Genomic DNA, 15184 nt, shown 5'->3' with positions numbered 1-15184 from the left:
TGAGGGCCTCCTCTGTGGCTTCAGTTCAGCTGAGGCTGGCAGGGGTGCCCCGCCCAGTGCTGGACACTCCCAGAGCACAGGCAGGAGGCCGACCCATTGCTTTCCACGACTCCCATCGGCTAGCACTGTGTTGACATGACAATCAGCACTGAGTTATGCTGCAAATTGGTCGAGCCACAGAGAAGAGCCAGAGCAGTCCTGGGAGGCTCCCTGGGGAGGGAGGGCTGGAACTTGATGAGTGGTAGGGAAGGAAGAGTACTGGGGAAGCTGCCATGACAGAAAGGGAGGATCCCTGAGCAGAAGTCAGACTGATCTTAGATTCTGGCCTCAGCACTGCTACTCTGTCAACTGTGAGACTGTAGATGGACTTTTCCTTTCTGAGCCTCTTGGAAGCTCTGCAAAATGGGGATAGTAAAACCTTCACAGCTTACTGTGTGTGTTAAAGGAGATTTGGTTACCAAAGTACTGGGGAATGTTAGGTGTGATGATGAGAAAGAGAATAATAATTGTTGAACATTTTATATCCTTAGCTGGACTAGGATGGTGTACCCAGGGCCATGGAGGGACATCTCCCTGAGGAAGGGGAGGGTGAAGACACAGCTGTGGCTTCTTCCCCCAACAGTACTCCTTGACCCCAGACATTCCTGGGAGTTGCTACTGGTGGTGGATTTTGTTCTTGGGTAGAGGCAGGAGAGAGGGAGGTGGATTGGGACAGGCAGGAAATGAGGCTCAAGAAAGCTGTTCCAGGACATGCAGGTAGCAGACCTTGGGGAGTGGAGGGTAGATCCTAGCTGGCTGGGACATGGAGCAAGTGTGTTGGCCCCTCCGTGCTTCTCTTGCCATTTCCAGATTACCAGAAATAGAGGTGCCTTCCTGCTGGAGGTGAGGCAGCGTACACCCAAGGTGGCTTGGTGCCAGCACCCCACTAACATCTTTTCTCCGCCTGTTTCTGTCCCCCTGTTCTGTTTTAGAAGCCGAGGCCAAAAGAGCATGCGAGTGGCTCCGAGCGACAGGATTCCCTCAGTATGCACGGCTTTTTGAAGGTAAGGGCATTCAGTTGCTCCCCCTCCCCCACCCCAAAACTTACCTTGTCTCTCCATTCTTCATCTGTAAAGTGGGGCAAATCAGATTCTTTCTCCAACCACACAAGAAGCTGTGTACCTTGGCTGTGCTCCTATAGTTATAACTTCTCTCTCCTACATAATCATCTCCACTGGATCACTCTCATCAGCTCTCACAAGCTCTGGTGTTCCCCATGTGTTAAAGTACCTTGTCTTCATGAGGGCCACTGCTGTGTACCACTTCTGAGGATGTCACTTACATAGATGCGATGTGGAGGGTGCACCCTGGCGTCCCTTGCCCTCACCTCACCTTCCCCATGACCTTATTTCTCTGTTTTCCTTCATTTTTCTCTTTTTCTCTAGAGTTGTTCATACTTGCTGTTTCCACTTTGCCTCTGCTTCCCACACCCCCACTGCACCCTGGCTTCACCCCCACCTCACCAACAAAACAGTCCTTGTCAAGCTCACCAGGCACCCCCACGTGGTCGAATTCAGTGGTCGCTTCCTAGGCCTTACTTAATCTCTCACTAGCATTCAGTGGAGTTGGCCACTCACTTCAGCTTCTGAAACACCCTCTTCTCCTGGCTGTCTCTCTGGCTGCTGCTCTCAGTCTCCTTAGCTGACTCTGCTTCCTCTAACTGATATCTAAGTGTTGGGGTGTCCCAGGGCTCAATCCTGGCCCCTCTTCTCTCTCAACATTTCTTTTCCAGGAGATCCTCGACAAGTACCATCTATCTTCTGGTGACTCTCAAATGTCTCTCTGTGCAGATCTCATTCCCAAGCTCCAGATTCATCTATTCAACTGCCAATTCAATATCTACTCAGATGTCTGACTGGTGTCAGATTTAACAGGTCTAAATCTGAACTCCTGATGGCACTACCATCCACTCAAGCCCCACAACCAGGAATCATCCTCAAGTCCTCTTTTCCTTTGTCCTCCATATCTAACCCTTCAGCAAGTCACTTCTCCCTCCAGAATATATCTTGAATTGATCCACTTCTTACCATCTTCACTGCCATATCTGGTCTTACCTGCCATCATGGCTCGCTTGGCCTAGTGTGCCAGCCTGCTTCCTGCGCTCCCTCCTTTGCTCCGCACAGCAGCTGAGGGACCCCGTGAGCCAAAGGCCTCACTACGTCACTCCTCTGCTGGCTTCCCAGCACACTCAGCATGAAATAAGCCCAAGTGCTTTATTCCGGTTGACAAGACTGCATCACCCAACTTCCATTCACTCCTCTCCCCTTTGCTCACTCCGCTCCACACTCCTTTCCACCACTCGCTCACACCAGGCTCTTTCCCTCCTCGGAGCCTTAATGTTAGTCCTGCCTGGAACTCTCTTCCCAGGCTCTTTGCACGGCTGACCACTTCTCGTTCCTCAGGACTCAGCTCAGAAGTCACCACCTCATAAAGGGCTCTGCTGACCATCTCTCTACGTGTACCCCCACCCCGCCAGCCTCTCTTTACCCCATCACCCTGGCTAATGTCTTTCATGGCATTTAGAACCGCATTCTCTTGTTTGTTTCATATACTGTTTATGATCTGTTACCCCCATGAGTGTAAACTCCATGAAGGCAGGGATCATTTGTATCTCATTCACTGTTGTATCCCCAGTGTCTGGCACAAAGTAGGTGCTCAATTAATATTAGCTAAATGACTCAATCGGCTTGTTTTGCCGGTAAAGCAGAGAGGTATGTGATTTCCCTAATGCTCTCTCCTCTTCCCCTACTCCTTCCTCTCTGCCCTCTCCTCCCCAAACCCCAGAGAGTGGGCTCCCCTACTCTGACCAGTAGGGAGAAGTGAGGTATTGTTTGGCTGTGCTCTCCCTGATCCCTCCAATTCACCTTGGGCCAAACAGGAGGTTTCCTGTCTGAGCAGCCCAGAATTCAAAGGGGACTAGAGGAGCCCAGGTTGGCTCTTGGCAGCCATCCAGGGTCTCAGGTCTGCCGTCCACCATGGACCTGCCTCACTGACTGATGGGTTCTCTTGTCCAGTTCAGCCCTCCTGGCCTTTCTTCGGCCTTTCCCCAACAGCCAACACGAAGCTCCCTCGGCTCCTCCTTTACTCCAGGCTTTCTCTTTCTGCTCGGCTCTTGCCTTCCTGCCTCCTGCTTCCCTGGCCTTCCACTTCCAGCTCAAGGGCCACTGGCGCTGAGTTTCTGACCTACCACCCTTGACTCATCTTGGCTTCTCTCTGCCATACAGAAGGTTCGTTTCCCCTGGATATTGCCTCTGTGAAGAAGGACCACAGTTTTCTGGACGAGGACTCTTTGGGGGCCCTGTGCAGGTAGGGGGGCTGAGGGCCAGGTCTGGGAGGTCAGGGCCTGGCTTGGGGATTCCTCATGGAAGAAAGCAGTCCCTGTCTCCTCTAACAGAGGAGGAGCCCGGCCTATTAACAAAGCTCATTTGCCGCAGTCACGCGGCTCGCTCTGTCTTCTGTGTCCATGACACCCTCACTCACACACATACTCTAGCTAGAAAGCAAAGATCTGGCCTTGTTTTTTCTCCCTTCAGTTAGATCCCTGAAACATTCTGAATTGTCCCCCATCTACTTACACTGGCTTGGCCCTTGTTTGAAGCCAAAGCACAACTTCTTGGATCCATTGTAGTAGCCTCCTTACTGGCCCTCCTGCCTTCCATCTCTGCATTTCCTGCCTTGCCCTCACCCTCATCCAGCCTCTCCACAGCCACTAGAGTCAGCTTCCAGGTGGGTGCTCCTCTGCTTAAAATGTGTCACTGCCTACAGGGAAAAGTTAGAAGTTTTTTTAGCATGACACCTGAGGCCCTTTACAGTCTGGCTTTGACTGACCTTATCAGCCTCAGTCCCCTCCCCTCACACCCACGCTGCTCTGTTTACTGACCGTTTCCCTTTCTGCCTTGTCACAGGCTCCTACTGAAGCCTAGGATAGGAGTCTCTGTTTCTCTCTCCCTCAGAATCCCATTTCTGTCCTCCAGGAAGCATTCTCTGACTACAACCCCTCTGTTCATGGAAGTTCCTTGTCCCACCCTTGGTGTGATGGCTGTACTTTCTGTCTACTCTGTTCTTGAACCTGTCCCATCTCTAGTGGTGTGTTCCACATCTATAAACTCCTGGAAGACAGAGGCCATAAACTCCCCAGCATCATATCTGGCACTGAAACTTTCATGAACATTGGGGCTTTGGAGAAGTGTTGATGGCTTGGGCGTGTGAAGTAGTGGATGGCATCTTGGGAGTGTCTTGGTAGGCTATGCCCTGCGGGCTTTAGGGTTTGGGACCCTTGAGTGAACACTGCTTCCTTTCCTTGCAGGAGGCTGATGACCTTGAACAGTTGTGCCTCGATGAAACTGGAGGTTCATTTTCAATGCAAGCAGGTGAGTCATGGCAAGGGTAGGGTCTGTGGTCTTGTGGCACCAGGGGGAACCCAGGACATACACAAACCACTTGCAAAACTAGCTCCAGTGTCCTGGGAGTCTGGGGTGTCTGGAGCAGTGCCTTGCTCCAGCCTGGGAGTGAAGGGTAGGGGTTTCTAGGAGGCTGCTGGGTTTCAGCAAGCCTGGTCTAGAGGTTTGAGTGTGAGAATAGGTGCCCTGGCCCACGGCCTCACCTCTTCCCCAACCTCAGCCCACCTCTCCCTCCTGTGTTTACTAATAACTTGACCTAGTGATCATTCTGCCTTAGGGAAATCTATCTGCTTCCACTACCTGCCCTGTGATGGTGAAAATTCCTTGACTAGGGGACAGAGACAGAATAATATGGTGGGAAAAGTCATGGCCTATATGGTCTTAGAAGTCAGGATCTCCAACCTCACCCCCAAGAGGTCTTACCCGTCTAAGCTTCATTGTCCCCATCTCTATCATGAATTTGTGGTGAGGGGCATTAATAGCTTCCAAAGACCTTTCCAACTCTGCCAATCTGGGATTGCAGAAACTGAGAGGACTCTCTGTCTGCACGTAGCCCTGGAATGCGGGCCTGATGACCCCATCCTTCCCTGGAGTCAGGCTTTGTGGGTTTCCTCTGTGGCTTTCCCCACCTGAAGCCTTCAGCAGGGTGGGTCAGCTAAGTTGCCAGAGCCCTGGCCTGGAGAGCAGAAGACCCCTGGGGGCTGGTCCCAGCTCTGCCACTGACTGCTCAGTGACCTTGGGCAAGCCTCCTTCCCTTTCAGTTTCCCACCTTGCAAATTAGAAAATCAGAAAATCTAAAATCTCCTTCCAGCTCTGGCATTCTGTGATTCTAACCCAAGACTATAGCCTAGAGACTTGGGAGGCTATTGAGGACAGGAGGTCAAGACACCTGGATTCTAGCCCTGGCTCTGTCACTGACTTACTGCATGACATTGTATGACCTTAGGCAAGTGGCTTCTCCTTTGTGGGTTTGGGTTTCCCTATCTGTAAAATGGGGAGGGATTAGATTAATCAAATGACTGTTATCATCCATCTGGGCTCTGTCTATGACTCCTGGCTTCCTCTGGCACTCCCAGAGCCAGCTCCCTCCTTTAGGACATGTCCTCAGCCAGAAAATAGGGCCCTTTGCCTCAAAGTCCCCCCAAGAGATTGGAGGCAGAGAATGGAGCACAAGCAAGGGCTTGTGGGCTGGACTTCTCTGACCCAACCCTGTGGCGCCCTTCCCAGAATGAAGACTCAGAAGAGGAAGAGCAGTGTACCATCAGCAACCACTGGGCCTTCCAGCAAGAAAGTAAATGCTGGTCTCGCATGGGCTCTTGTGACCTGCTGGCCCCACCAAGCCCTGGCCTGCCAGTGACCTCCAGCTGTGAGAGTGTCCTCACTGAGCTTAGCGCCACCTCCCTGCCAGCCATCACCGTGAGCCTAGCGCCAGAGCCAGCGGACCTGCCCTTGCTAAGCCGTGCCCCCAGCGCGAGTGACTGGCCCCTCCTCAGCCCTACCCAGGGCCAAGAGGGTCCCCAGGACAAAGCCAAGAAGCACCATTCTCGAAGCTTCCTCAAACACCTCGAGTCTCTGAGGCGGAAGGAAAAGGGTGGCAGCCGGCAAGCAGAGCCTGACTGTAGCCCAGCCACCTCAGAGAGGGCCACAAAAGCCTCCTCTTTCTGCAGTCGCCGTGGCTTCCTCTCAGCTGGATTCTACAGGGCCAAAAACCGGATAGCCACCTCAGCCAATGGTGGTGGCATTGAGACTCGGAGGGTCTGGGATGCCTGGCCTGTGGCCAGATTCTGGCATCCTCAGCGGGTACACCGGGGTGACTGCCTGGTGCATGTGCCCAGGGACCACAAACCAGGCACATTCCCTCGCTCCCTGTCCATTGAGAGCCTGTGTCCTGAGGATGGACAACGCTTGGCAGATTGGCAGCCAGGTAGGCGCTGGGGCTACGAAGGGCGCCGGGGCTCCTGTGGCTCCACGGGCAGCCATGCCAGCACCTATGACAATATGCCTGAGCTGTACCCAGCTGAGCCTGTACTGGCTGGGGCTGAGGCAGAAGATGAGGAGGAGGGTGGGGGCAGCTATGCCCACCTAGATGACATCCTCCAGCATGTGTGGGGGCTGCAGCAACGGGTAGAGCTTTGGTCTCAGGCCTTGTACCAAGACCTGGGGCCTGGAAATAAGGAAGAGGAAGAAGACGAGGAAGAAGAGGAGGAGACCACTTCATCTGTAGAAATAGCCACAACTGAGGTTGAAGGCCAGGCTGAGGCTCTGGCCCAGGTAGAGTCTCCGGCCCGGGCTGATGTCCAGCCAGTAGTCTCGGCTCAGGCTCAGGCCCCAGGTGAGGCTGAGCCCCTGGCACAGGCAGAGGCTGAGGCCCTGGGCCCAGCCCAGGATAATGATCAGGAGACGAATTCAAGCAGGGAGCCCACCTCTGCCTCCAGCCTGTCTGTGGAAGAAGGACACTCCATTTCTGACACTGTGGCCTCCTCCAGCGAACTGGACAGTAGCGGGAACTCCATGAATGAGGCTGAGGCCTCAGGGTCCCCGGCTGGATTCCAGGCATCAGTGCCCCGTGAACGACGAGATTCAGGTGTTGGGGCCTCACTTAGCAGACCCTGCAGGTGGGAGTTCAGGGTCGGGGTGGGACCAGGGGGCTCTGTTGTCTCTCTCTGTCTCCCCCCTCCCCCTCCCTTCCTCCCTTCTTCCCTTCCCCTCCCTCCATCTCCTCCCACCCTCAAGCCAATTTCTTAGTTATGGGGCCCAGGGGCAGGTCCTTGGGGGCTGGATGATTGCCTCTAGGCAGCCAGTCCCAGGAGAGAAAAAGAAAGAGCACAGGACTCAGGAATCTAGAAAGTTAGGTTCAGGACCTGCCTCTGCTATGGCCTTGAGCAGGTTCTAGCTCCTCTTTGGATCTCAGTTTCCCCAAGTGTAAATTGAGGGTGTTAGAGGAGATGGTCTTTGATCGCCAGCTTTGCCATCCATTTCTCAGAGCAGCCCTCCACTGCAGTCTTGGAAGGGTAGGGGGCTGGTACTGTTTGCTGGCACTAGATGGGCCTAAGCTCTTTGCCACCCTCCCTGACAGTGTCTTGGCCACTGGGCAGCCCTGGACCCAGCAGCAATGCTGACAGTGGTCCCATCTCCTTGCATTTTCTTTATTTGGGGAGAAAAAAGAGACCAGAAGAATACAACCTTTTCTGAAGTTTACCCAAACCTGCTCCTCTGGCCTTCTCCACCCCGTCACCCCTCACCAGGAAGCTCCGTTGGCACAGCTTCCAGAACTCCCACCGGCCCAGCCTCAACTCAGAGTCGCTGGAGATCAACCGGCAGTTTGCTGGCCAGATCCACCTCCTGCACAAGGGCTCACTGCTGCGGCTCACTGCCTTCATGGAGAAGTACACTGTGCCCCACAAACAGGGCTGGATCTGGTGAGTGCTCCTGGGCCACAGTGGATGGGGGGAGCTGCTCACCTAGGTCATGGCTCCCTCCCTGCCCCCATTCCAGGGCCAGTGGAGTGGTGGGATGTGCCAAGAGGCTGGAGGGGCTGTGGCCCAAGAGGTTAGCGTGGCTCTGGGTGGCTTGCATATGTCTGTAGGGGATGCACATGGGATGAGTACGTGTGCCATGTGTGAGGAGGGGTGGGGGTGGGGGACCCTAGTCCTCAAGCTGTACCTCCTGCATCCCAACCTCCATGCTGCCACCAGTGAGATTGTCCTAAAATGCAGCTTTGGTTGTCACTCTCTGATAAACATCCTTCTGGGGCTCCCCATTGCCGAAGAATGAGGTCCAGTTTTCTTCCCATTGTGATCCTTTCATTGTCTGGTCCCGCCCCATCTGTCAGGCACTTTAGCCTGCCACTCCCAAGCAATGCCACGATACAGGCGAGTGGACTATTTGCCCTTCCCTGAATGTGCCGTGCTCTTTTTCCTGCCTCTGCCTTTGTCCATGCTGTTCTCTCTGGCTGGAAGGCCTTTTCCCCATTTCTCCTCTGGGACAACACCTACCTACCCCTCAAGAGCCTGCTGAATTTCCACCTCCTCTCTGAAGCCTTCCCTGACCCACTAGGTACAGTTCCCCTCCCTCATGGGTCTTCCCCTAAGTTCTTAGCCCACTCCTGGCCACATGTATTGTCACTGCCTGTTGACACAATTGACCAGACTGAGAGCTCCCTGTGTTCCTCTGTGAGCCCCTAGGGCTGGACCCAGAGCAGGTGCTCAATGAATGTTGACTCTGGGGGTGTGGTGTGTTTCTTACCCTGCTCACCCCCCCCGGAGCCCCCCAAGACTGCAGTCTCCAACCTGTGTCCGAGCCTACCCCGCCCCCTTCGTGACCTCTTGTTACTCCCCCAAACAGGTCAGTTCCCAAGTTCATGAAAAGGAATAAGACCCCAGACTACCGGGGCCAGCACGTGTTTGGGGTGCCACCTCTCATCCATGTGCAGCGCACGGGCCAGCCACTGCCGCAGAGCATTCAGCAAGCCATGCGTTACTTGCGCAGCCAGTGCCTGGACCAGGTGAGCCCTCCCAGGGAGCCTGCAGAGAGATGGCCCTGGGGAGGAGGTCTGAGGCTGAGGAGTTGGGGAGGGGAACTGCTCTGGCCTTCCCCCTGGGTCGAGCAGAGACCTTTCCTGTCTTCAGGAAGGCCCAGCAAGGATGGAGCCAAAACTCCCTTTCTGCCTGGCTCTGTGCCAGCTACTTTCTAGCCCAGATGCTGCAGTCATCATCCTCCAGGAGCCTGCCTTAGCCTAGGTCCCCCGTTTCTTCCTCATCTCAACTAAAGCCATCTTTCTCCTTGGCCCCGAAGCTATAAAAACCCTTCTCTTTGGTTTTGCCATTCCTCTCCTACCCTGCCCAGCAGGAAGCCTGCCAGGCTTGGAAGTCTGTGGGGTGGCCTACACTCTTGACACTTGGTCCAGGGCTGGCCTCACAGTCTCCCTCTCACCCCCACATGTCTCCCTCCCTCCCTCCGTCCCTCCCTCCCTCCCCTGCATGGACCCAGGTGGGCATCTTCCGCAAGTCTGGGGTGAAGTCTAGGATCCAGAACCTGCGCCAAATGAATGAGACCTCCCCTGACAATGTCTGCTACGAGGGCCAGTCGGCCTACGATGTGGCTGACCTGCTGAAGCAGTATTTCCGGGACCTGCCTGAGCCTATCTTCACCAGCAAGCTCGCCACCACTTTCTTGCAGATCTACCAGCGTGAGTTGCCTGCACCTATCCCCAACAACCTGCCCCATTCTCAACCTCTCTGAATCCTAGAGCTTGTGGAAGATAAACCTGATATGAGCAAATGTAGCTACATCCATGAGCTCATTGGAAGATTTACTATCCGGAGTTAGAAAGGCCCCTGGGGAGAGACCACATTCTATTCCCCCTAGACTCATTATATGGAAGGATTGACTAAGGCCTTGAGGAAAGGCAGGGACATACCTAAGGTTACACTGCACAGTAGAGCAGAGCTTAATCTAGCACCCAGAGCCCACCTTTGCTCTTTCCTCTCACGGGCTTCCCTTGGGATCACTGTGCCTTCTGCATTCCTGGAAGCAGGAGGCTTGCTGCTGGAGGCTCTAGGGGAATAAGGAAGCCCTTCTGTTCTTCCTTCCTTACAGTCCTCCCCAAGGATCAATGGTTGGCAGCAGCGCAGGCTGCCACCTTGCTGCTCCCTGATGAGAACCGAGAGGTGCTACAGACCCTGCTCTATTTCCTAAGTGACATTGCCTCTGCTGAGGAAAACCAGATGACAGCCGGCAACCTGGCAGTGTGCCTGGCACCCTCCATCTTCCACCTCAATGTCTCCAAGAAGGATAGCCCCTCTCCCAGGTGAAAGAGGGCAGGGAGTGGCAGAGCCAGGCAGGGAAGATTTGGGCCCTGTTGGACTTTTGGCCCTTGATGGCTGGCACTGCAGTTCCCAGGCATCACCACAAGGGGTCAACCTGACGCCTCAGGGGCCCAGTACTGGTTGAATGCTGTGAAGCATGGCCTTCCTTCTAAAGAGCACCAGGTTGTTTTGTGTTCAGGACTGGCAAGCTGGCTTCTGGGCAGCTGGAAGCCAGCTTGTCAGCCATCTTGTCTTGTGCCCTTGTGCCATCCTCTTCTCCCGGCCCTTCTGTCCAGGATCAAGAGCAAACGTGGCCTGGTTGGCCGGCCAGGCCCTAGGGACCTAAGTGAGAACATGGCTGCCACCCAGGGCCTATCACACATGATCAGTGACTGCAAGAAACTTTTCCAGGTGAGTAACTCCTGGCCATGGTACCTACTTCCCAGACCCAGGGGAACCATCAGGCCTGAGCTTTGCGACCCAAGGCAGGGATAGGACCCAACTCGACACATTCCCCTCATCCTCCTACTTCTAACTCTTCTCCTACAAGGTTTCTTATCTGCCTCACTGCAGTAGCCAGGCCTCTCCACCCCCTTAACATGAACTTGACAGGCCCCACGGGCCCTGAGGCTGAGGGTCCCTGACCCTCTCCTGCTCCCCACGGCCCCCAGCCTGGTGTGTGTGTGCCCTCCCAGGTGCCCCAGGACATGGTGCTGCAACTGTGTGGCTCCTACAGTGCAGCTGAGCTCAGCCCTCCCGGCCCAGCCCTAGCTGAGCTGCGGCAGGCCCGAGCAGCTGGCGTGAGCCTGAGCCTCTACCTGGAAGAGAGCGTCCAGGAGCTGCTGCGTGATGCTGCTGAGCGCTTCAAGGGCTGGATGAGCGTGCCAGGGCCCCAGCATACAGAGCTGGCTTGCAGGAAGGTATATAGCACACTGCCTGTGGTTGCCATGGGGCTGGGAGAGGGTGTGGTGCAGGTGAGGGGGAGCCAGGGATCCCAAAGGAAGGAGGTGCCCCACCAGTCTCGCTGTGCCTCAGCCTGATACTTGGAGAATGCCAGCTAGCAGAGCAAATACCTTAAGGAATCGAGAACCAAACGAGACCAAGGGATCTCTTTCAGGGATCACCTGTCAGAATTACCTTCCCAAAGCCCCACTCCAGACATGTCACTACTTTTAGAGCCTCACCTCACATCTCTTCCTGCCCCGCAGTCATGCCGAGCTCCTTACATTTCCACCTGTGTGCTTCTGCCCTTGCTGTCCTGCTGCCTGGGCTGACCTGCCCCAAGTACTACCTTTCCCAAGCCACCTTAAGCCCTGACTTGATATGCCCCTCCTCCGTTCAGAGCCTCCTGTCATGCCCCAGGCTGAGCGTGCCTTCTCTCTGCCCTTCTCTTGGCACTAGCCATGTTTTTTCTTGGATCCTGATTATGAGTAAGGCTGCAAGCCTGAGCTTTGCCATGTATAAACCGGTCATGTAAAGCCTTCCTTATAAGGATCAGGGTGAGAAGCTTGCACCGTGCCTGGCACAGACAAAAGGCTCAGGAAAGAGCAGCTTTTGTTGCTGTGCACATATTCTACTTCCTGCACTAGATGGTGAGTTCCTTGAGGACAATCACCATCTTCTCTTCCTGTTCACTTCCAGAAATTTCAAGCACTGTGCCCATTTCTTGGTAGAGCCTAATAGGCCTCAGAGAACGTGTGTCTCATCATCTCTTTGTGCTCTTGAGCAGATAGAGAAAATGACATCTGGAAAGCAGAGAGAGGACAGGGAACACAGGGATGGCCTGTCTGGATCTGGCTAGGGTTAGCAGAGTAGCCCTGCAGCCTTCCCTTGTCAGGGGCTGGAGTGAGGGCAGGCCAGGCCTGGGGGTGAGTGGGAGTTCTCCAGCCCTGACAGCTGCCCCTGTCCCCGCTCCTGTGGCTTGCAGGCACCGGACGGGCACCCCCTGCGTGTGTGGAAGGCATCCACAGAGGTGGCAGCCCCTCCGGCCGTGGTGCTACACCGTGTTCTGCGGGAGCGGGCCCTCTGGGATGAGGACCTGCTGCGGGCCCAGGTGCTGGAAGCCCTGATGCCGGGTGTGGAGCTGTACCACTATGTCACTGACAGCATGGCACCCCATCCCTGCCGCGACTTCGTGGTGCTTCGGTGAGGGGCTCCAGTTGTCAGCCTGCTGTGCTTGGGGGACCGGGGAGGTGGGGTGGGAACCAGCACCAGGAACCTGAATGTGTGTCCCTTCCCCATAGGATGTGGCGCTCCGACTTGCCCCGCGGAGGTTGCCTGCTTGTATCCCAGTCCCTGGATCCTGAGCAACCTGTGCCAGAGTCGGGGGTGCGGGCCCTGATGCTCACCTCCCAGTACCTCATGGAGCCTTGCGGCCTGGGCCGCTCCCGGCTCACCCACATCTGCCGTGCAGACCTCAGGTACCAGGCCCCCTCAGCCCTGGCACCCTCTGCCTCTGTCCCATGCCATTGATCCCTGGGGGCTGGAGGCAAGTCCTTTCTCCCTTTCCCCCGGCAAAGGCTCCAGAGAAGAGCCCCTGGCTCATGCCTGCCTGCTTCTGCCTCCCCAGGGGCCGCTCTCCTGACTGGTACAACAAAGTCTTTGGGCACCTGTGTGCCATGGAAGTGGCAAAGATCCGGGACTCCTTCCCCACCTTGCAAGCAGCTGGCCCTGAGACAAAGTTGTGAGCCTCAGCCTGGTCCCAGAGTGGCAGCACCTGGGCCCCCTGGCGCCAAGGGAGTAAGGGGGAAATGAGAGTAGAGCAGCCCTCGGATGCTGCTTCCAGGGGCAGAGCCAGGCCTGTGCATCCCTAGCTGCCTGTCCCTCTTATTTCCTGAAGCTTCTCCACCCATGTAGGGGAGGAAAAGAGAATTTCAGTGTTCCATCTCCACTCCACCTCCACCCTCAAACCTGTGTTCTGCCCCCCCGAGGGAGAGGGGGAGACAGAGAGAGAGAGAGGAGTCATTTTAGGAGCGAGAAGATGCTGCTGCCCTACAGGCCCGTGGAGCCACCAGTCAATCTGAAGCCCTACTGCAGGGGGAAGGAGGTAGAAAGCAGTGTGTGCTCCCAGATCTCCACCGTCTGAGAGGCCAAGCCATCCTGTTTGGTGCTAGGGTCACTTTGAGGTTGGACAGGAAGTTCTGGTCCTGCCTTTGGGCCCAACGTTGGCCCTGAACTGGCTTTTCCAGAGAAATTGGACTGGAGTGGACAGGCACAGGGGCAGAGCACAAGGCAGCGCCAACCACCATGAGCTGTTTTATTTGTGTAAGTACAATGCTGATTTTTATGAGGGTAATTTAAAGAGTGGGCACTGACAGGCGACGATGATTTGGGATAGCTTGGGATGTGAGAGTGGGAAGGCACTTTCCTTTCTCAGGTCTCAAGAGACCAATGAACCAGTCTCCTCTAGCTTGGGCCCCACACTTTATCTGCCACTCCCTGGGGTCCTGTGTAGCCTCTGGCCACACGCTGCCATATCTGGAGAGTAAACAGGCTCACTCCTACTGCACAGGCTGAGCAAAAGCAGATGGTGGCGAGGAGACACATATCTGTGTCCACATCCTTTCTTCTGCCGTAGCAGGCTGACATAATAGCCCCTTCCTCAAGCAGAGACCTGGCCCCTGGCTCAGGCGGCCAGCCAGCCAAATAGAAGGGCCTAGTGTCATCTCAGCCAGCTGGGGCTTGATCCAAACCTGACCTATCGCACCCACTGGCCATCTTGGTTCATGTGGAAATTCAAATGCCATTCAAATGCCAACTGGTGCTTTATTTTTCTTTCAGATGAATAAACTAGAGTGGGATGGGTCCCACCCAATGTTGTAATTTTTAAGCCTATTTTATTTGTACCTATAAATACTGTACAGTCAGAATATATATATGTATTTGTGTGTGTGTGTCTGTGTATATATATACACATCTGTATACACACACATATATTCTATCATGAGTACATTATAATCTGTGGGTGGGAGCAGGGATCTGGAAAGCCTTGCGGGGGGCAAGGCACTTAAGATGAGATGGGGTAGGTGGAGAGCAAGATCCATGTGACCCTTCAGCAGAACAATAAAACATTTCTAGAGATGCACTCTGGCTGTGTGGCTGTCTTTGCTGAGACAATGGGCTCAGGATTGGGGACGGGTTACAGTGCGGGCTTGGTGTTAAGATCAGAGGTTGTGAGCATTACCGGCATAGGACTCAAGGGGGGACTACAGGAGGAATGGGGAAGGGCCTCAGCTCTTCTCTTTGGGAGGTGATTTGGGAGTGGGGAGGCGGGATTCAAGAAGCCAGGGCTTGGGCAGAAGCTGAAGACCCCATCCCCTGATCTGGCCAGGGTCCCTGATCTGAGTGGCCCACAACCACGCCTTCAGTCATCCTGACACTAGCCCAAAGGAGAGATGCCCCTTGCTATGCTGTCCTTCCTTCCCCTGCTACACCCAGCCCAAGCTGAAGGATGAAGAGGAGAGACCCAGTCCCAGGAGGCTTGGGGAAGCTGTTCCAACCATAAGCCAGCATATGAGAGGTCTGAGTGCCTTGAGGCAGCCCCTAGTCTGGCTCCAGTGGCCAGCAAATACCAGGGTACTAGAGGGGCCCGCTCATTTTGACTTTCCCGCAGGAAGGAGCTTGCCTTTGCCATGTTGCTGTAGCCATAAAATTCCCCAGCTCTGAGGGGCAGCTACAGAGAGAGTATAGGCTTTGTAATCGTATCTGTGTTTGCATCCCTTGAGTGCTGTCGAGTAGCCTGGAACACAAGTCCTGTTCTCTCTCTCTGAACCTCAGCCTCATTGTGGGCCAAACAGGCCAGTGATACCTCATCATAAGTCTGGCTCAGGAAGTGTTTAGGTTGGCCCACCCCAGTCAACACCCCCACCCAGCCTGAACAGATTGGGGTGCCTGTCAAGTTTTCTGTCACTTCATTCCATTCTCTTCTTCTGGGTTCAG

At 54.9% G+C, this 15184-nt stretch overlaps 1 protein-coding gene across 4 annotated transcripts in view; it reads left to right on the top strand.

The window, feature by feature from the left end:
• STARD8 (StAR related lipid transfer domain containing 8) overlaps positions 1–14133 on the top strand; it is a 59139-nt gene extending 45006 nt beyond the window's left edge. For 3 of the 4 annotated variants that reach the window (XM_014794902.2, XM_087426999.1, XM_014794904.2), the window contains 13 exons: positions 972–1043; positions 3264–3345; positions 4346–4409; positions 5667–7054; positions 7685–7858; positions 8784–8943; positions 9429–9627; positions 10038–10248; positions 10543–10657; positions 10942–11166; positions 12174–12391; positions 12490–12666; positions 12816–14133. In XM_014794902.2, coding sequence (XP_014650388.2) covers positions 4353–4409; positions 5667–7054; positions 7685–7858; positions 8784–8943; positions 9429–9627; positions 10038–10248; positions 10543–10657; positions 10942–11166; positions 12174–12391; positions 12490–12666; positions 12816–12933 — 3042 coding nt within the window. In that variant the 5' untranslated portion in view covers positions 972–1043; positions 3264–3345; positions 4346–4352 and the 3' untranslated portion in view covers positions 12934–14133. Of the gene's footprint in view, positions 1–971; positions 1044–3263; positions 3346–4345; positions 4410–5666; positions 7055–7684; positions 7859–8783; positions 8944–9428; positions 9628–10037; positions 10249–10542; positions 10658–10941; positions 11167–12173; positions 12392–12489; positions 12667–12815 lie in introns of those variants that run through there. The other variant, XM_014794903.2, reaches the window with a different exon arrangement.
• Positions 14134–15184: the final 1051 nt, after the last annotated feature.

The sequence above is a fragment of the Ceratotherium simum genome, chromosome X, assembly GCF_057802395.1.
Source record: "Ceratotherium simum simum isolate JZ-2026a chromosome X, ASM5780239v1, whole genome shotgun sequence".
NCBI lineage: Eukaryota > Metazoa > Chordata > Mammalia > Perissodactyla > Rhinocerotidae > Ceratotherium > Ceratotherium simum.
Note: the sequence above shows the minus strand (reverse complement) of the source record. Positions and strands in the feature narration are given on the sequence as shown.